Genomic DNA, 21,716 nt, shown 5'->3' with positions numbered 1-21,716 from the left:
GTTCTCCCTTTCTTCTTTCTTTTCGGGGGGGAAGCAGTGCTGCCTTAAATAAAGTGTCATCCGTTCCGATTTCACTCAAAAATCAGTTCCACTTTCAGCTCTTGATACAAAAAATGTTTATTTCATTTATAAATATAAATACCACCAGCATTATTTTTAAATAAATAAATGTAATAAATAGATCTTCAATAAATACTATAAAGTCCACCAAATACAGAAATACATTCATATGTGTTAATAGGCCAATATGGCCTCCACTGCTAACCTCAGCAATAGTTTAGCTTATGTCTGAGCAGTAACCATGCAGTTGTAGAGCATGTGCAGTGTACAGAACTACTTCACAAAGAGTTCTTGTAGTGATGGTAGTGAATGATCAGGAGGGTTGGTTCAGTTGTATTGATTTCAAATCAGGTTGGTATTGATTGGAGTGATGCTGATGAGGGTGATGAAGATGCAGCATGTTTACTTCCTGTGGTCTCCAGAGGAGATGTAGCCCATGGCTCGGTTGATGGTGATGGTTCGCACGTGGAAGCCCCTCATCATCTTACACATCTCCTGTCTGTTGCTGAAGGTGTCCGTTCCCCACATCGGTGTAGTGTCCTCCTGAGAGACAACACAGCACAGCGACACCACAAATCACCACACTGACAGTCTCAAACACCTCACCACCAAGCTCACTCTGTGAAACATCTTCACCAGCATTAGTATTTTATTTGTTTTCAATGTAAATGTCCCTCTTAAGGTGGGGAATAAACAGGAAAGAAAGAATAGAAAAATACCTCTGATGAGCTGCTGTCGTCATTCGGCATCAGGGAGCAGTTCTGTATAAACCAAGGAAGATTTCATCATTCAACGTTTAAATGTGCTTTCCCAGGAGATTCTCTGTTTCTGTCTTTAAACCATGACACTGTGTTTTTGTTTCACTCTTTCCACACACGCATGATAAACACACCTTCAGGCTTTTTATTATTTCCAGTGTTGGCTTCAGACACGCCTCCTCTTTCTCAGGACTTCTGAGTCGGGACTTCAGGTAGGATTTAATAGCAGCTTCATAGTAAGTCAAGTCCTTCATGATGTTCCTCAAACACTCACTCTGTAGAGACATTGAAAACAAAAAAATTCTAATCATGTCATGACATTAAAAACAAGTGTATACAACCTGTTTCTGAATTATTCTTTTGTGTAAAACAGAGACTACTAACAACTTTGGAAAGATTTAACAGCATCAGTAGAATACCTCGCTGAAGGACGAGTTTCTCTGGCTCATGCAGTTTGAGTTCTGTGGGGTGAAAACATTTTAAATATGAGCACACAAACACACACACACAGAAAAGATAGATTTCCTACTTGGTATTTAAAGGGAATAATTTGAATATCCACAATTCATATCACTGATAATTCAACAAACCTGAGTCAGAGTGGGAGCACAGGCCAGTAATGTATCAGCTTTACTCCTCACCTCCACCTTATCAGACTGGATACCATAGCACAAAACATCCTGTAATACAAAACAGACCTTTTCATCATTGATGATAATATACAGAGGGTTCTATCTATCTATCTATCTATCTATCTATCTATCTATCTATCTATCTATCTATCTATCTATCTATCTATCTATCTATCTATCTATCTATCTATCTATCTATCTATCTATCTATCTATCTATCTATCTATCTATCTATCTATCTATCTATCTATCTATCTATCTCTATTACAATAAGTTCTCAATAAACAACCAGTCCGGCTCTCGACTTGTACCAATTTTTAAATGGCCCACAGCGTATTTAAAGCAGAAGTAAGTGGAATATTTGTGTTAATATAAGTCTTAAATATCTATCTATCTATCTATCTATCTATCTATCTATCTATCTATCTATCTATCTATCTATCTATCTATCTATCTATCTATCTATCTATCTATCTATCTATCTATAAAACGACACCGTATTTCTAGTTACTGTAAACACACTACAATGAATACTCACACCCTTGAGAAGCTCTGTGATGTTGAGCAGGAGACTCTTGAAGAGCGTGGGGCACTGTGCGCACCGCTGCGCGCCCAGATCCGGCACTGGGAGTCCGGTGCCCGTGTGCCAGCTGAGGGCCAGCAGCAGCAGCAGCAGCGGCAGCACACAGCTGGAGGAGGCTGCATGGCAAAAACACACACAGTGAGACGCACAATCCATAATCTCATGTTCATTGTGCATGATAAAAAGAAACACATGACATGATGAGAGTGTAGAGAGTGTCTGTCAGCCTCTGTCTGACTTACAGGGGTTCAAGTTTGCCATCTTTTCCAGTGGGACAGTCTTTGTTGCGGCCTTGGTGAAGGAGCGGGAGTGAATAGCTGCTGCGTCTTATCTGGTGGATTTTAAAGCCACTATCGGGGGATTCCCTCCCTCTGCAGGAGAGAGAGAAGAAAACTAAAACGTCACACGTAGTTTCCTCGTCGGTCCTCCCATCAGTCAATGGTTGAGCATAAAAAAGAAAAAAGAAAAATTAAAAAAAACAGGGGGAAGTTATCATTGTTTCTTGTTTTGAGCGACAAAAGCTGCGGTGGAAACAATGTCCTCACTCCTCTCACATCCTCCTCACGTTCCCTCCATTCATCCTCCTTTAGACCCCGAGGACGAAACTCCATACCCTTTCTGCTTCGCCCTCCAGACTACCTGAGGACCACAGACCATGGACACGTTTAAATGTGGCATGAAAACCCACATTTTTTCACTTTTTTTAAAGGCATATTCCTGCTGATTTCATGTGCCATTTTACTCTGACTCTTTGAGATTTGTTTTTATGAAAAGTGCAAAATGAAATGTATTATTAGTAGCCTATGAAAGGAAACTCATATTGTAATGTAACTGATCCAGATTTAGGAAAAGTCTGGATGCTAGTGTAGGCTAAAGCATGCAGCATCTCCCATCATGGTCACACCAATAAATCAGAGCTACACCTTCAGTCAGTCTCAGGCCCATAGGCGGCGCCAGGGTGGGGCTTGGTTAGGCTATAGCCCCACCAAAAATGGTGTTAGCCCTACCATAAGCCCCACCAAAAATTGTGTTAGCCTTACCATAAAACAACCAAGAAAAATCTCTGTCACTCACTAAGCGTTTTGCCTCCTTGCTGCGGTCCTGCTGCCTATTATAAGCATATTTAATTTGTTGGAGGTCTCCCACTGATGGTGAGTCACACCCCCTCCTCTCTCCAGTGGATCTGTGTCCGCTCTGTTCCCACTCCGGTGCGTTTGATGTAAAATATAAAAACACTCTGCAGTGCACACTGACACGGTGGAAACTCTCTGATTGTCCGCAACGGAGTCAGACCGGAGCGGAGACCGCCGGTGGATATTCATTTGAGTTTGTATGATGCTCTGTTAAATAATACTGTCCCATCTAAATCAACAGGACATTTACATTAAGGCTATGCAGTGTTATTTTGAATTATATTTTACACAGGGGTGCTGTGAGATTTTATTATGCACTTTTGAAAGGTGCCGTGACTGAAAAAAGTTTGAGAAACGCTGGTTTAGACTCTTGGCTGTTGTGTGGCTTTAGGACACTGTGTGTCAAAGTGCCTTATGGCCCCTCTGATCTCATATTGGTCTCATCGCCTCTTATCTATGCCTTATTTATTTTTTTTAATTTTATCCACCTGCTGTGCTGTTAACGTAACTATTAGCGTCTCTCTCTCCCCCTCTCCCTCTGTGTGTGTATGTGTACGTGCGTGCGTGCTTGCGTGTTTCTAGCTGTGGTGGGAGGGTGTTGTTTTATATTCACATCGAAATTCTGGCATTTATTTGAGCCCCACCACCATATGGGTTAGCCCCACCGTAGTTGAACCAGAAAAAATACTCTGGCGCCGCTACTGCTCAGGGCAGCTTGTGCAGTTATTTCTTGCGATTCATAAAATATGTCAATCTGTTTTTTTTTTTTTTTTTTTTTGCTTTTTACGCTCTCTTGTGTAGATATTGTAAACGTAGATGAGCAGCGCAGTGATGCAGCGGAAACGTCGCTGTCATGTGCAGGAGTGCGAGCCGGTGTGTGTGTGTGTGTGTGTGTGTGTGTGTGTGTGTGTGTGTGTGTGTGTGTGTGTGTGTGATGAGTTTAAGGGTGGACCACTGCGTCTGAGCGGAAATATTTGGTGATAAATTCATCATCATGAAATGAGACTGTAGCGGTCAATGAAAGGGCAGATAACCCCCAAACTGACAGCGGGGACCGGCCAGCGCTCTGCGTTATGCTCCCTCACCTCCCCAATGACCACATCTGGCTCATCTGTTGTGTGTGCTTGTGTGCGTGCGAGAATGTGTGTGGGCCACGCGCTGCAGGTCCAGTCACGTACAGTAAAGGAGCGTGGCGCGGTGCTGGGGCGGTGTGTTTGTGACAGCTCTGCTCTGTTCGCACGCAACAATCAGCCAGGAAAGAAATCCCAGAGTTTCCAAGTGAAAAGTGTGACAGTGGTGGAAACCAAGTGAGCCCTCTGCTGCTGTGACTGTTCACTTTCTGCGCACAGACTATTTACAGAAGTTACAGTATCCAACTATTTAAAAGTTGTAGTTTAATTGAAATGGAAAACAAATGTCATATCCATTGTCTATATAACAAGACGTATTCCTGCTACACACTGTTATAATTCTTTTTGTTTGAAGGAAGGAATTTTGCTTGACACAATCGGTTTTTTACATTGTGGTTTAATTATTCATTAACTTCTCAAGGGAAAGTTTCCAAACAATTCTTAGATAAATAATATTTCAGAGGAATCGTTTGAAATTATCTGGCACGTGGTAAAAAGTTACACCTTGTTTGTAGAGGTTGAAGACAATAGAAGAGTACTGTAGTTAGAGAACTACTCTTCTACTCTTAATATTATATACTTTTATAACATCCCACATATTTATAGAATTTAATTGTTACTTTTTCCTGCTCATTTAAATTGGGAAATACTATGTGTTAAATATATAAAAAGAAATGAGGTAAATATCAAAGTCTGGTGAGAAATTTGACTATCAAATATCAAGCTAGAATGGACAAAACGGGATCACCTACAATGGAGCATTAGAAGGACCAGTGGACATGCCGGTGCATGTTTGCAGTCTGTTCATTAGTATGTGAGAAATTCTCATGGCTCAGAATGAGAGTGATGTGAAATTGTTATTGATACATTGAGCATGATGTCATCCTCTCTCAACATCCTCCAGTCCCTGTTTTTGTAGGATCTGTGATCCCTTCACACGTTCTGAAACTGCAGTGTCCACTGAGTCGCTGAGAGGGGTTTCCTGGCCTTTCTCTGGTTTCACAGCAGGACCATCAACCAGTCAAACTTGCCATCAGGCTTAACATATAGAGATGACCACCAGGGAAAGGGGGTGGGGTGTGTGTGGGGGACTTCCTCATATTCTACATGAAAAAATGACAAAGCATTCATAACCAAACCACACAGTCATATTGAATACGTGCAGCACATTTACTGTAGCTTAAACCAAAAGTAACCGATCCTCATAAGTTTAAACATCAAGTGAAAGAAAAATTCCAAATGGTGATTTGAAGGGGTTGCCCAAATTATTACAGTGTCCCTTTAAGAGCACTGAAGCAACCACAACTGGACGAGTGAGACAGTGTAATGATGAGGCAAGACCGAAACAGTGTGTGTGTTGAGTCATACTACGTATAATGTGATGATGTCTTTTTCTCTTGTTGCAGTCGCAACTAGAGACCGGTCACACTTCATGAGTTCATTAGAAAGAGGAAGCTCATTTGAAAGAACAACTTCATCCAGCGGACATGCAGGAGAACTGCAGCAGAAACTGACTGAACATACGGCACAACAAGCCAGCATATATGAAACAAAGTTTATTCTTTATTTTACATATCTGTACATAAACATTTCTTTCCTCAAATAAAGTTTCTGAATACAATAGGATGAAAACGATATTAACACACTTATTCATTTAAAATGACTCGTGTCAGAAAATCAACATTCACAAAATGTTGAAGAGCAATTAGAGTGAACGTATTACCAAAAGCTACGACTCCACTACAAGGCAGGCATGTTTCCTTTACACTCTTTTAGCACCTTCAAATAAACATTTCTCAGTTGAAAACTACCATTTGTGCAGAATAAAAACAGGCCGACTTTGAAATACTTTAAAATTACTGTCCAACTTAAAATGGTCTGAAGAAGTTAGTTTTCCATCATTTTTTTTATACAACGTTGTTTCTTTTTTTCTCATGAATGACTTTCTACTAAAGTTTTCACTATTATCTTATTTTTTTTCCCACAATTTTTTGCATTTGAACAGTTATAATTTAGTGGCAAATGTAGAAAGTTAAAAAGAAACAATAGCGAAGCAAGGCCAATCACTGCACAGGAAGCTGGGGACAGAATCCATGACAACACACAATCCTCTTCTCCCACGAAGCAGGAAGTGCTCCTCCGTCCCTAGCGCTGGGAGAAAACCACAGAAGCGAAATGACAGAGAGATGCCTTCGTCTGTGCTGCTGCTGCTGCTACTGGAGTCAGTGGGTGGACAGGGAGGTCGACGAGGGGGGAAGGCAGAGGAGCAGCGAGGAGAAAAATACTCGGGACAAGCGGGCGGGATTTGGATCAACTTGGGGCAGAGGTGGAATGGCCAGAGGGGAAAAGTCTGGGTTTGGATCAGGGGCTAAGCTTGGCAGAGGGGAGCAGGGTGGAGCAGAGGGGAGCAGGGGGGACGGGCATTTTATTTGGATAGGGTCTTCTCAGCCAAATGTTTCTGCTGGCTCTCAGCATGCCTGGGAAACACAAAGAGAAAATACAGATGTTTAGGAAATAAGTCTTTGGATTTTCTCATTGTTGGCGAATCTCAGGAAAAGAACAAAAGCAGCGGTGAACAGATCCCACTAACACAGTTTGTTTGCTCTAGCCAATTCCTCCTTTGTGCTACACACCTGTAGTGTTGTTGACACAGTGTTGTGCACTACCCAGTAACTGTTTACTTTATTTCCATGAAAATGGGTACTGTACTTTATTGTGACTCAGTCCCACAAAACCACTGCCCCCTAAAATATCACTGGTGCACAACATCTACAGATGAGAATAGCCCTGAAAATGAACTACTCACTAATGTTTGAGTAACTCACGTTAAAGGGGATTTTACACATCAGAGGCCTTAAGGAACACTGCTGCATTTGTAGTTGCTTCAGTTTAAAATCTGGTGCGACTCAAGAAAAGGCAGCTTGAAACCTAGAGCTTGAAAAACGGAAAACATTGTGGGCTGGGGAGTTAATCATCTCATCTCTGACTGATCTGTTGGTAGTTGAGTTGTGTTGTGTTGTTCTATTTTTCTTACTTTTTCTTTTAAACTCTGAATTGTCACTCTAAAAATGATGCCATCCTAAACCACTGAAAAAAAACTGACAGTCTCTAACGGTTTAAAGGGAATCACTTAGCCTGGGGAAAAAAAAATCAAAACTATATCTTCAGCATGTCAGCATGTTACAGTAAAATATTTACATCTTCTGTAGAAACTAATTGGCTTGAGGCACAGAAAGAGTAACAAAGTGAAAGTGTTGAGAGATGTGGATTTTGGTGTTTTACATTAGATTTACTGACAATAACAAAGCATTAACCATTAACTGGCTCATCACCTGGTGAGGTCCTCTATGTCGACCAGCATGGCATCCTGCTCCATGTGTAGCTCATCTCGGATCAGCAGCAACTGTACAAGTTCCTCATTCAGACCTGGAGTGGTGGAAAATATGAATTGATGTCAGGCTACAGGTCTATTATACCACAACATTCACAAAGTCATTACACATTATAGGGGTGTAACGGTATATGTATTCATCCCGTGCCGTCACGGTACGGGGGTCACGGTTCGGTGCACACAGTCACACGACGAATAGGTCTGAGTCAATATTAAAAAAAAAGTCGAGTCCTCACTCCAACCCAGGTGGCAGTAATGAGCCTTAAAGCTGCCAGCAACCGTCATAACAGACGAAGCAGAGAAGTGATGAGCGTGTGTAGTTATGGGATCCACTGGCGTCGCGGCTGCCTGTTCATTTTCTATGGGACGCTGCGCAGATCACCGTGAAACACAACGCCTACGGCCCACGAATATGTTTCACAGATGCGCAGTGCGTTGCTAGAAACGCATCAAACACATTAACACCTATGGTCAATACATAGAAGACGGCATCACCCCAATACGTCAATCACTGGTGCGAGGAAAAGTAAAGTTGTGTGCAACAACATTTATCCCCGCTGCTTTCAAGCCTCTTGACATGAACACAGGTACCAAAAACATCACCAAGCAACTGGTATCTAGTCTAAATTAACTGTGTAAACCAACATTGATGTTAGTTTCTGTTTTTTAAATTTTTTTTATAATAGTTGCCAGTTGCCAAGTGCAAGTATTTTTTCCTCTAGAATTATTGAATGGTATTATAACACCCCTAATGCACTTTTTTATTCTGTTTTTTAAACTTAAATAACAGAAGCTGGTTTTAAGTTTAACGTTCAGTGAGTGTCTAATGTACTGAACCCGTACCGAACCGTGACCCCCAAACCGAGGTACGTACAGTACCGAACCGTGGCTTGTGTGTACCGTTACACCCCTAATTTCTAAGGATTTCTCATAAATAGACAGAGGTTAAATCACCTGGATGTGAGAGGCTGAAATCACCCACGATGGGTTCATGAAATAACCTCACAAAGCCATTGAAAGCATTATGAGTATTGGCTGCAGACCACACATCAGTGGTTGTGGTTGTTGTCACATCACATGCTTCAACTATTGTTCCCTGAGCTTTGCCAGAAAATATAAATCACTAACAACAGATATTTTGAGGGGAAAGTCTGCGCTGTAAGTAAAAAACGAGCTCATCATTTTGGACTCATGGGGAATTTTGGAGTCGTTTTATGTAAAATGAGAGATTATTCATCACAGAGTACCAGGATCAATGGTGTGTACAGAGTGGTAACAGTAAGTGCTGAGGGGAAGCTGTTAGCTGGTACACTTCTTTGAACTGACTAACATATATAAAAGTACTTTCACATCCACATGAAATGGTCGGGTTCAGTATACATGTGCATGTTTTTCCCCATGTGCTCATTTCTGCAATTGAAAGTAGAGGTCAGTGACAGTGTGTGTGTGTGTGTGTGTGTGTGGTCAACTCACTCTCGATCTGGGAGTGCAGATCATTGACTATAACCTGGAGCTGACCCAGCGTCATGTCTCTCAAGTCGGTGGGCTTCAGGCTTCTTTTCATTAGACACTCGCTGATGTGAGGCATGTGAGGGAGCTGACGGAAAAAAAAAGAGAGACGTTGCACATCAGAGAAGAAAACTAAGAACAGTCACAAACAAGTAAAAAGTCAGTGATACACTTAAAACCATTACTGCAGCACAGAGACACAGAGCAACTGACAACCTGATCTCATCTAAAATCAGTTATTAACAATGAATTCAGTGCATTATTCACAAATACTGGCAGAGATGGAGTTCCTGAACAATTAGTGGGTTATTTTCACTAAAACACTGATGGGCTGATCAACGACTGATGAATTTTTAAACGATTTATTAAGCAAAAGTGCCAAAAAAATTAACTGTTGCCAGATTCTTAAATTTGAAATGTTCTGATTTGATCTCTTTAAGAAATTAATAAGAAATTACTTTCATTATTTTCTCTTATTTTATATTAAACAGTCTATTGGCAGAAAAAAGGAATAATGAACATGTTATTGTGTGACAAATATAAATGCCGTATGTGGTTCTCAATCTTGTCAGATATGGTCAAATGGTCGAGGCCGCGTGGATAATCAGCAGAATGGATCTTAATTAGTAAGTGAAAGTCAGATGTGTTGACTGGATGCGAAACGCTGCCTGGGCAAAAGTGATTTGTTTACTTTTTCCTTTGTTGCTGACAGGGTGAGAAACAACTTATTTTCGGTCTCTTGGTTTCTTTCCCATAATGCCCCTGATGAAACAAAAGGGAATATCTATTTTTCTCTGAGGAGGTCAGCACCCTGGAGCCTGGTGTAAAGTTTGGGGATTTCATGTAGGTGCTGCTGTGGTCACACAACACACACACATACACACGCACACACACACATTTACAGAGTTTGGAGCTAATAAACAGCAGCGAACTCGGTGACCAGAGTCCACTGGACACACTGCCTTTAATCAGTGTTTTTACCCCATGGTGAACAACACAGTACACCAACATGGTCATTTTGACCTCCTCTCCCATTGTATATTTGAAATATGAGAAAGTTTTTCAACTCCTGTGGATTTTTCAATTTATCTCTAAATATCTCTAAATCACTCATCCACAGTGGTGAAAACAGGATGTTATGTTATCACAGGCAAAGATGAATTATATTTATATTAACAACAAAAGGGTGAGAAATTACACACGATTTCCCTGTGAGTGAAAATGAAAAAAAAAATGAAAAGCTTCCATATAATTGCAGTGTCTTGGAAGTTTTTGGAGTTGCAAACTATTTCTATTAAACAGTGGCTGAGAGGACACGGCTCCAAAAAGTACCTTTATTTTCCTGTATTATCGTTCTGTTGGCTTTGTGTGCGTGTGTTCAGAGTTACGTGTCCCTTAACCACCAGCCGTAGCTCCATGTCAAACACAGGCACAGTACAATTACATAAAGCATGTGGCCGTGTGTGTGTGTCAGAGAGAGCACACGCAGGCACATAATCATCGATTTGTTTACCAGACTCTCCCTCTGCCAGCGCTCCCATCTACCCAGTCCACATTCTTTCTCTTTCCCTCCTACTGTCATCTCCTAGTCTGGGCAAACAGCGGGTGAGACAATGTGCTCTCTCTCTCTCTCTCTCTCTCTCTGCATGTGTCACACTGTAGGTGTTTGCATGCTTGGCTATGTGGCTGCCTCTCCTCGCTGGTTTCTCACCCCTCTTTCACTTTCGCATTTTGGCCTTTGGCACCGATGCAGCGCTGCTGGAGACTGCCATGTGTCAGTTTCAGTTTCAGGCGTCTAGATAGGCACAGGCTGGCGAGTCTGGAGTGACACATCGAGGACTGTGATGTCAAAAACGAGAGTAGGCGACGGGAAAGGTTGTAGAGCTGTGTAAGACTCAATATGAGAGTCTGCTGACCACAGTGAATTTCTGTGGTAGATAAATGGCACTACTAGTTACTAATACCAGCAAACCAACGTCCTGCTCTGACTTATCAGACTGAGGAAATCCACTCCTCTCTGAATGAAGTGAAAAGACAGAATTGAGATCTTACGATAAAGTCTGAATTTCTCCCCCTAATTTCTTTACTATTGATGATGATCTCGCTTTCTTTCAGTCATTGTGTTTGTACATATTTAGGAAAACCCACACTCCTACACACAGACACTGGGATACAGGCCAACTGTGCTGGGTCAAGCCTCACTGTTTGCCCTTGAAAAGTGTATAGTGTATAGGTTTAGCTAGAACCTGGAGTTAAACTAACAGACAGCAGTGTGACAGCAGCAGCAGAGCCCCTCACATCTTTATTTGTCTGGTATAATTGCCCAAACTCTTTATCAGATCATGTGCCTCTTCACTTCACTGACACCTTCCAAATGTGTTTATCTCAACTGATTTGAAAGTGAATGTCAAGATCTTTGACACGGAGTGGGTCGATACAATACATTTTTTCTCCTGAAACTGAAACGTCAGTCACAAAGAAACAGTTATCCATTATTTCCCCATATCTGTTACTTTCATTATCTCTTTTAGTTATACATGTATTACTTTTGGCTAATTATTTCAGCTAATCATTTATCTGTGCTTTTATATTCCCCTAACTATTAATTAACTCCTGTTCATTCATACTTATTGTAATTAGTGCCTTCTACCTAAATATAAAAATTTCTATGTTCTATCACTTCCAGATAATTATTTCAACTTCTCACTTGCCAGCTATTATGTCTTAATGTACTCTGACATGGCTTTATCAGAGGTTTAATCTTGTGCTGTCATAGCTGGGAGCTTGACGAGTACCGTGATGGCAAATCTGCTAAAGATAAGCGACATACCACTTTCTGAGAATATCTGGAAAGGTGTATTTTCTCAAACAAATCTGTTTTTCATTTCCAATTAGCCGAGCTACTCCACATCCTCAATCTTTCCACCTGTCCCCATGGCAACAGTAGACGTAAGCCTGGTTAGGAATAACTGTTCCAGCGGAGTATTCATCACATGAATCGTTTGCGGTTTAATAGATCTCTGGTGTTGTGGACACTGCATGGTGGCTGCAGCTTTAATACGTCTTAATATTCACTGTGTGTTTGGCCTGGATGTGACAGTGATGTCTTCTGACTGCTGAGCACTGCTACGTCCCTAAACACCCAAGTCAATGCTCTCCGGTGTATGAATTATAGATGCACCCGGTCGAGCTGCCCTTCTCCTCTCTGAATAAGTAAAGCGGTTCTGCCTGCAAGTCCGGGTGGAAATAGGGTCGGTGTGAGTCTGACAGTGTGGGGGTGTTGGTGTGTGTCTCTGTGTGTGTGTGTGCGCTCCGGAAGAGGCAGTGAGGCAGATGAAAATTGATGAAATAATGATGAGCAGGGCATCATCACCTTACTTCCTCTAAGCAGGAGCAGAGAAGGAGGAGGGGAGGGGGAGGCTTCCTGTGACATCATCACAACATACGTATATGACCTGTTCAGCTCTTCACTACTCATATGTCACTGAAACCCACACATCTGCTCTGACATATGTTGACTGATGACATTGACATCATGTAAACTTGGTAAAAGTGAAACATGTATATAAATATATGATATATACACACATACTGTATGTCTGACCTTTTGTTCCATTGTTCCATAAAGAGTAGATGAGAAAACTTTGTATCATGTGCACTGCAGCGTTCCTCATATGACTTGGGGTTGGGATCTGTGCTACAGTTCGCTATAATATTAACCTTCACTTGAAAAATTGTGGATTTGATTTTTTATTACAGTTACAGTCTAATAGATATATAATAACACTATAACTACTAGGTGTGCCAGCTGATTGGTCAGGTGAATTGATACACTCCATAAACGTGTTTGGTTTATGTTCTGTCTTGTCTCTATAAACTGGAAAAATTTTGAATAAAAAAAAAAAAAAAAAGATACACTCCATAAAAGAGAAAATAATGTGTTGTCGTAAAAAAAAAAAAACAGTGAAATAACTGAACAAAGTGAATAAGTTGTTGCTATTATCAGACAGTAAGCAGCAATGGAGCTGAAGCTTTTGAGAATATTAGTGGTTGTAACACGTAGTGAAAACTGTAGGCCATGTTGATGTTGAGTCTGTAGTAAGTGTTCTTAGGCCACTGAGGGCAACACTAAGATTATTACCCTTTAATTCAAATAGAAAATGTCTTGATTAGTAGTTACTTTACTCATCCCACTCCTTCCCACCAGTCCCAGAGGAAAAAATATCTTAATGTTTTTACTTCCAGATGTTCTTTCTTCATCAGCTTGTAATTAACACTGTCTGTTGGTTATTTGGTGCTGGGCATTTTTTTTCCTACTATAAAGCTGAAGTGAACTAGAGAGTCGAGCAATGATTCTAATAAAGACCACAAATAAACAGAAACTGAATCTGAAAGTAGTAAGCATACTTCCTCCTTTTCCTCTTGAACATTAATATCCATGAATCTCTTGGTGTGTTTTATGTACATAGTGTACATGTGTTTCCTATTTGTTTGTGAAGTCAAAGGCAGAATCAGGATCAGATTTCCGGTACTGACCAGGTCGGCCACTGGTGACTTTTTACGGTTCTGTTTCTCCACTTCCACCTGCATCTTGGCCATGGGCTTGGCCATCGCCAGGGCCAGCTTCGCCTCCGCCTGCAACTTCTTCTGTCGACTCAGGAAGTCCATGTCCTCCAGAGACTCCGAGTCGTCCTCTGTGGTGTCCCTGTCCGAGTAGGACGAACTCTGCTTGGACTGCAGAGAGGAGGTGGTAGAGGGGAGAGGGAGAAATGGAAATAATGAATATGAATATTTAAAAAGAAATATGAGGGAGGAAGTAAATGGAAAAAATGTGTGGTAAAGGGAGGAGGGAGGACGTTAAGAATGAGGTAAGGAAAGATAAGAAAGACAGGTCAGAGGATTAATGTTTATGTATTCTTGGTCTTTTTTGTATGTGGATTTTCCACATTGACAGGAGCTTCATTGTACATCAGCTAGGACGTGAGGGTTAGTGAGGATGCACATGTAAGGAGATGATAATTCTCTCTTTCTCCCTCTGTTTCTGTTAAATGTGTGTCAGGCTGACAGGAGGTTAATGGGACCAGCCATCCATGGCCTTGGTGAGCGTATTCCAATTCACCTCTCATTTGCTGCTCGTGAATTGGTTAACAGGCCAGAAAACTTGAGAAAAGACATTCATAAAGCATCAAAACCACCAGCTATCAGCCATTTCACTGCTTTCATTCTTCCTCTGTCTCAGTCTCACTTTTACTCAGTCAGATCTTCACACTGTCAATCCTGTAAATCACGACACGTGTTTTAGATCAATTTAAACGACTGAAGTGCATCTCTTTCGTTCTGGAGAAATACTACAATAACTGCATGGGCCTCAGAGTGCACACTTGGGCGTCAGAGCGTACCATGGGGGACAGAGGTGTGTCCAGACTGGTCTCTGTCTTGCTGTCATCTGCATCACTGTCCTTGTCGCTGCCGCTGTCATTGACAAAACAAATCTGTAGGTTCATCCCGCTCTGCAGCCTGAGGGAGAGACAGACAGAGGGAGACAGTTTCATGTTATGCAGATAAAAGTCAAGTCAGTTCAACATTAGCTGCTTCTGCAGTAATTGAATCGGACCGGGGCCAAAACACACCGCAGTGTCAACAGCACTGCTGCTAGTACGATGCAAGTGGGTTGTGTAAATGAAGGATCTCGGGCAGTGTGAAAAAACAGAGAAACAAGAACAAAAAAAAGGGAAAGAAAATCCTAACAGACACAAGCTGCTTTCATCACAACAGCAAAGGAGCAGCTGAAGAAAGAATTAAAGAGGGCTTGTGTTTTTAATCATCTCCCCTCTTGTCTCCAATATGGATCGATCCAGGCTGCCTCCGGTAGGTCTGCTCCAATCTGCCTGGGACCAGTGGGGGTGTTTTTGTGCCACGGAGGAACACGGTATCACTAGGTGTAGATCCAGCCCACCGTGGATCAATAATCTGCTTATTCAATACAGTAATTACAAACAGGGCTGATTGTTTACACAGTATAGATCCTATCACTTCCAATTAAAATAGGACCTGAGCGGTCGATCCTTGTTGGTTTTTCCCTTGTGAAGCAGCATCAAAAAGCTCACTGTAACTTGAATTTAATGGATCGTAGAGGCCAATAATGTGTCCACTAACGTTGTTGATTACAAGAAATGTTGAAGATAAGAAACATTGCTCATAATGAACAGTGTGGGTGCAGACACTTTAGTATTGGTCAACATGTCACTCGTTAGGTGGAGAGAAATGGCCAGAAATGCCAAATGTGTTTGAGATAATTTCAATGACTTAGTTTGTCAAACAGATACTAATATGTCACTCAGTACATAGCTTAATCATAATTCTTGAAAAATAAGTTGGAAATAAAGCATATAAAACTGAATCTGAGACTAACACTCTACTATTGACCACAGGTTTCACCACATAATCCCAGGACTGTCTGGCTCAAATAACAGAGTCTCTATGATTTGCAGTCTCAGAATAATCACATTTTCACACAAAACATTTAACGGTTTCCCATGAATCATCATCGTGGCATTACAGCGTCACAATCAGTCATCAATTTGCACTATTAAAGTTCACGTGGTTGAAATCACAAGAATACAAAGAAAGTGTGTTTAGAGAACATGCAGTTCCAGTAAGGTATAGTGTAGGAGGTGGTAGCAATGCGCGTGCAAATTTGGGAAGTCACAAGGGCTGATTACGTGTTGCTTCTTTACACTGCACAAATCCTCTCTGCTTCCTGTCATTCTTTCTTCCTCACTGTCTGCCCTTTTTTAAAAAAAAAAGTAGTCTAGACTATTACATAGCAACTTCTAGATTGCTTTTTTTTTTCCTTTCGTTTTGTTCAACCTTTGCATAAAGTGGAAGTTTATGTTCTTTTTGCTATATGACTACTGCTCTTGTCTTTGTGTGGGATTCATTTTCAGTAAACCATATGGGCCCACAAAACAAATACGAGTAAACCAGCCACTTGTGTTTTCCAAGTACAAGTCACATGTGCATCGGCGATGTGACTGAGGTCAGTGGTCTTACCGTGAGGACAGGCTGGGTTTGCCGCTCTTGCTGCAACTGGTGTAGATGCCTGGCCCATCGTCAAAGAAACTGCCCAGGGCCAACTTCTGCCTGATCGACTCCCTCTCATTCTTTTGGGCCTAAAAAACAGAAGATTAACAAGATTAGGTCACTTTCTTTATGATGTGTTTTATGATTGAAGCTGCAGTTTGACTATGAGGTCAGAGGTCAGGTTGATAGGGATTAAATATACAGGTGTCAGGCATGCTGGATCATCCCAACACCCTCGCACATGACTAGCTGCATGCACAAATAGAAACGCTGTTACCCTGAGCACACCCTGACTCAAATCACAAATCACGAGTGCAAGTATATCAATAGCAGCAACCTCCTCTTAATTTGCACTGAGCGCTTCAGTGTTATCTTAACCAGCTCTGATATGAAGTGAAAAAAAAACGTGTGAAATATCCAAGTAGGGATCATTACAGGCTGACAATGCCAGTATTCACCAGCAGGTGCTGCTGTTTCCTCAGAGAACATACACACATGCACATAGTGTAAAGTCTTCTCACACAGGGTTGAGTTTACAGGAGGGGAAACTCCTGAGGAAAAGCAGCAATAAGCATTTCATACATGCTGAAATCTGAAAGACTAACCAACACAACATCATTTCAGAGTGACTCTCACTTGGCTTCTTCCCAATCCTGAATTCCTAACTAAGCACAGCCTCAGTTTTGGCAGCACTTCACACATGCTCACACACACACCAGTCCCCACAGGACGACTTGTCTGCGCTCATAGCAGGTAAACACGTCCAACTGAGCTGTGAACGACTAATGAGTGACTCAGGTTTCTGATCAAAAGGGAAGGAAGTTTCTGCAGATGCTACTGTTGCACACGAGCACCAGACAGAGCTTTTTGATTTTTTTTAATGTCATTTTGTCATTTGTTTTCTGTCTGTTAAACCCCCTCACACTTTCTTTTCCTCATACAGAAACCAGTCACTCTGAATGGCAGTTTTACGCAATGAAGCGTGAAGAGTTAAGTGAAACTTTAACAAAGAAATGCCGAATTGTGTTTATAGTAATAATCGTCACAGTGACTGTGCTTGGTTCAGCCAGGGGAAAGAACATCATTACATATGTTCATTTGTTTCTTCTGCATCTTTTTAGCTTGTTAACCATCTTCCCATTATCTTGTGACACCTTGGGGACGGAGTCTCTCTGTACTTTCACACTAAATAAAATTAAACTGTCAAAAAGAAAGAAAGAAAGAGAAGAAACGCTGTGAGAGGCGGGTGTACAAGAGATGCCAGCGGTATTGACCTTAGGTGCAACCTCCATCCCATTCCACTTATTCCTCGACAAATCCTCCACCTCTCTCATCTATCACCGCTCCTCACATTCCCATGCTTTCATTACCCACCTGATTCACTCTCACCAGTCATTTGTCCTGCTCTCCTTTCCCTCCATATCCCCTATTCTGTTAATCTCCTTCCATCCCCACTTCTTTCCTTCAGCCCCAGGTCTCTGCGACTCTGTTCTTCTCTCTCCAAATCACTCACACCTTCACCTCTCTCCCTCTCATTTTTACTTCCCCCTGTTCGCTCCTTTCCTTCTGTCAGTGTCTCTTGACAATAGTACGCAGGCATTTGGTGAGAGTGCCTCCACCAAGGACAAATTAACATAATCCCACTCCACACAAGAGCTCGCAAGACGCACTTGGCACCGCCAGCACACACACTGGCACGTAGAGGAGTGGACCTGGCACTGCTCCTGTGTGTGTCTGTGTGTGTGTGATAGCCTGGGGAGTCGGCATGAACACACTTTCGAGTTTCAATCGGCCGCTTCAAAGGCTCAACAGCAGCCTGTGTGGCGGAGCGCAGGTCAAACACGTTTATGTACACATACAAGCTCCACTACAATGCAGCTGACACACTGTCAGTCAACTTTCTGCACTGAGCAGCCGCTTCAAAACAAAAACAAAAACCAGAGGCAGCGGGTTCACTGAGCACCGTTAACTGCTTTCTCCTCCTCGTGTGGCGAGGGTGGAGGAAAAGATACAAAGAAATTGCGGTGAGGTTTTGGTGCAGATGGGAAAGAGGTGCGACACAGAGAGGATGGGTCAGAAAACATCAGCAGCATCTGCAGTTTCCAAACAGTCCACTAACAGCCACACACACACACACACACACACACACACTCCCTGTTGGAGGGCTGTGTGCCGGTGCAAAGACGTACGCTGCTTTTCTCCCTCTGGTAATGTAACTTTGAGATAACGAGGGTCAGATCTTCAGTCGCTTGTCATCAACAAGCTGAAAGTGTCAACAGTTTAACTGGCTCAATCAAAAATGTGTTTAAAAGTTTCTCTACTGCAATTACAAAAGCAGTTAAAATGAGACCATAAACAGCAGGAGACAGTTGGTGCGTTCTGCGTTTTTATGTTCAGTGATCAGTTATGGAAATATACGAGGCAGGACACGGAGCATATGTTTCTGTAATGTTTTAAAATGAAAAACACTTCACACTCTGCCACTGATAAACTCATCAGCCCTCAAGGACAGCCTGCTCTGTGACTATCTTTGGATAATATTTGTGACTTATGTTACTGTATGTACTACATGCACTTTTGCACAAAGCTGCTGGTTGTTAGAGGAACGTTTTAACAAAGCGCTAAATATGGATTTCAGTGTTCCTGTTCTGACTCTTCACGTGATGCGAGCTGTGAGGAAATCAGGATTATTTTCATTATCAATTAATCTGCTGATTATTTTGCTAATTCACTAATTAATTATCACATCTGCAAAAAGTTTATCTTCAAATAAAGATTTAACATTTTTACTTGTAAAACAACCAAAACCGAACAGTTGCTAAACAGCAGCTGAATTAGCATCTCTACATCTCACACCTGCCTGACAACACAGCTTCCTGTCTTTGTGTCAACATTGTCTTGTTATACAGTGCGTGTGTGTGCCTGGGTGGGCTGTGTGTGGTAACAGTCATCATGGCAGCGCCATAAACTATTTACCAAGGTGTGGGATCTACCACTGAGAGGTGGAGGGCTGAGATGTGTAGTAAACACAAGCCCCTGGCTCTTGTTCCTTTCCTCACACTTCATCTTCTACCTTACCTTCTTATCCTGTCATAAAAAAAAACTGATGTGCTTTCACATCAATCTCAAAACGTACTTCTCTTGGAGTAGATATAAGTAGATGAACTTTCAGAGCCTCTTTAATGGAGAAAGGCAACAGTTTACGTTTTAATTTTGGGCCAATTAAATGTAAACCTATTATGCCATTAGCTGGAAACAGACTTCCGGCTCTTTGATTGGCTCATTCACTCAAGTCCTCATGAACGAGACATTATCGTAACCTTTTGTGCTCTTTACTGGATCATTCTCCCATTGGAGCCTCATATAAAATCTTTTAAAATCCTGCGATGGCACATTATCCAAATGCCTGTTTCCACATGATTATGATGTGGAAAATTGTCGCTGGGTCAATTATATTAACACTGTGGGGAAAAGGGAGTAGAGAGAAAGACAGAGGGAACAGAGGCTGTCCAAATCAGACTGGGAGGAACACAATTTGGTTAATTTGTGTTTTTTCCTTAAATTCACTGAGCGATTTCCTCTGCTGAAAAACCCTCATTGACAAAGACATTTTCTCCTCCGCTCCGTACTACAAGCATTCATCTCCGCAGGCCTAGAGTGTGATTTAGCCTTGGCATCGGACAACAGGGTGCTTGTTCTGAGCCCTCAAATCTTCCTTGAAAATCTATATTAGAGGTGGGAGAGGAATTTAATTATCCGTGCTAACAAACAGCATCCTCCCTCTTTCTTCCCCAAATTGCTGGCTCTGAGGCCCGAAATTGTGAAGTGGTTAGGATCTAAGATGTGTATAAATGTGTGTGTATCTCTGCATGCCAGTGGTTGTCTGTCCCATTGCTCTTCTCTGATTTCAGGCGCCTTGTATCTGAAAAAAATATGCTTTAAAAATAAATATATATATATAAAAATATTTTAAAATATATCAGTCGCCCCTTCATTTATTTTCTTCTTTTTTCCTCCATTTCTCAGTAAGTGCTCTCCCTTGTTCTGTACAATGGAGGCTTTTCACCGGCCAACCTCAGTCCCTAGTTGGAGACAAGAGCGCACTGTTCACACATACACATACACACACGCACAATCACACACACACAAAATACCAGGTCTTGTGAGCACAGGCTACATTTCTTTTAAAGCACAGTAAGAGTTAGAGAATCACATTATCGTTTACCTGGATAAGACTGAATGTGCTCAGAAAAATTCAGAGAGCTTTTCATTGAGTTATGGTTGTGCTGAAGGTCTTTGTGTGTGTGTTGGTGTGTGTGTGAGTGTGTGTTTGTTGTGTTTTGGCAATCTGTGTGTTATGGTGTGGAGAATCCAGACAGGGACGGCTTCACTCCGATATGTTTTCAAGGCCTGACAGTGAGCTGCTGCTGAGCTCACAGCTCTACAAACAGATACAAGGTCACTGTGTCTCCTGTGTGTGTGTGTGTGTGTGTGTTTTGACTGTGCTGTAGCTTTACAGTTCACAGATGTTCTTCATTGGCCAACTTTAAGGAAATCAGCACCTGCACATATTTCTGAAATTGCTTTTCCAATATGTTCAGGTTATAACCAATTTAAAGTCAATTGTAGTATTTGTATTCTTGCTGACAAAACATTTATAGCACTGTCTTGTTGACAGCTAAAGCAGCAGGTGGGTTTAGCTTTGTGTAAAAACTGGAGAACTAGAGAAAGTCTGCCTATGCTCAGTGGTAACAAATAAGCCAAGTCTAACTGATTCATCTTGTTTGGCTAAACTTTCCAAAAAATAAAGTGTAAAAACAACATTTGGTGGCTTTCTGGTGGGTCGTGTGCAGAACTATTTCTTGGCTCTGTGAGACTTCCCAGAGGCGACTGCAGCAAGACGCCCTGCAACCTGCCAGTGAAGGAGTAAACTCCAAAAAGAGGGATGTGGGTTGGATTTTGGAGGTGAGTGGTGTCTATCTCACCCTCCAACTCATGACTAGAGAGTAAATAACCATATTTTCTAAAATGTTCAACCTTTCTTGAAGTCCATATCCTGTCTTTTGAGGCTAAAAATGTGTGTAAGACCGTCTTGTCCTCTCGTGCTATCTGAGACCTGTCTGTCTCGGCCGTGCAGCATTCCTTCCCAGATAAGGGACCTGACCTCTGACCCTTCATACAGTTCAGCTGCAGGTCAGTGCAAGACTGTGCCTGTCACTCAGATTGAACTGAGAACAGCTCAGCAAGGGGTAGAAGGCTGAATGTGACCGTGTGTGTGTGTGGTGGTAAGAGAAGTGGGGGAGGGTTATGTTGGGATAATGCGGAAAAAAAGAAAAGAGGGTAGTATGACAAAGGGAGGGAGGGGGAGATGGGGAGCATGAAGTGGGTTTAGACAGGACAATAGGTCTCCAAGTGACATTTGAGCTTCTCTCTACTA

The 21,716-nt window shown here is 41.9% G+C and overlaps 2 protein-coding genes across 5 annotated transcripts in view; both read right to left on the bottom strand.

Annotated features, from left to right (window-relative positions):
- Window positions 1-213: 213 nt before the first annotated feature.
- On the bottom strand, window positions 214-2,294 carry il12a (interleukin 12a). The gene is made up of 7 exons (XM_085796714.1): window positions 2,276-2,294; window positions 1,989-2,149; window positions 1,409-1,498; window positions 1,238-1,279; window positions 953-1,093; window positions 780-821; window positions 214-603 (listed from the first exon to the last, which is right to left on the bottom strand). The coding sequence occupies exons 1-7, from the start codon at window positions 2,292-2,294 to the stop codon at window positions 463-465; spliced, it is 636 nt and encodes a 211-aa protein (XP_085652840.1). The 3' UTR covers window positions 214-462.
- Window positions 2,295-5,837: 3,543 nt separating this feature from the next.
- Window positions 5,838-21,716, bottom strand: part of schip1 (schwannomin interacting protein 1) — a 239,723-nt gene continuing 223,844 nt past the window's right edge. For all 4 annotated transcript variants that reach the window (XM_085796335.1, XM_085796336.1, XM_085796338.1 and 1 more), the window contains 6 exons: window positions 16,250-16,368; window positions 14,596-14,713; window positions 13,733-13,930; window positions 9,161-9,284; window positions 7,629-7,722; window positions 5,838-6,773 (listed from right to left, as the gene is read on the bottom strand). In XM_085796335.1, the coding sequence (XP_085652461.1) occupies window positions 6,722-6,773; window positions 7,629-7,722; window positions 9,161-9,284; window positions 13,733-13,930; window positions 14,596-14,713; window positions 16,250-16,368 (705 nt within the window). In that variant the 3' untranslated portion in view covers window positions 5,838-6,721. The remainder of the gene's footprint in view (window positions 6,774-7,628; window positions 7,723-9,160; window positions 9,285-13,732; window positions 13,931-14,595; window positions 14,714-16,249; window positions 16,369-21,716) is intronic.

This window comes from Trachurus japonicus, chromosome 13 (assembly GCF_045865225.1).
Source record: "Trachurus japonicus isolate A0001 chromosome 13, Traja_1.0".
Classification (NCBI taxonomy): Eukaryota; Metazoa; Chordata; class Actinopteri; order Carangiformes; family Carangidae; genus Trachurus; species Trachurus japonicus.
The sequence above is the reverse complement of the archived record's forward strand: the minus strand, read 5'-3'. Positions and strand labels throughout refer to the sequence as shown.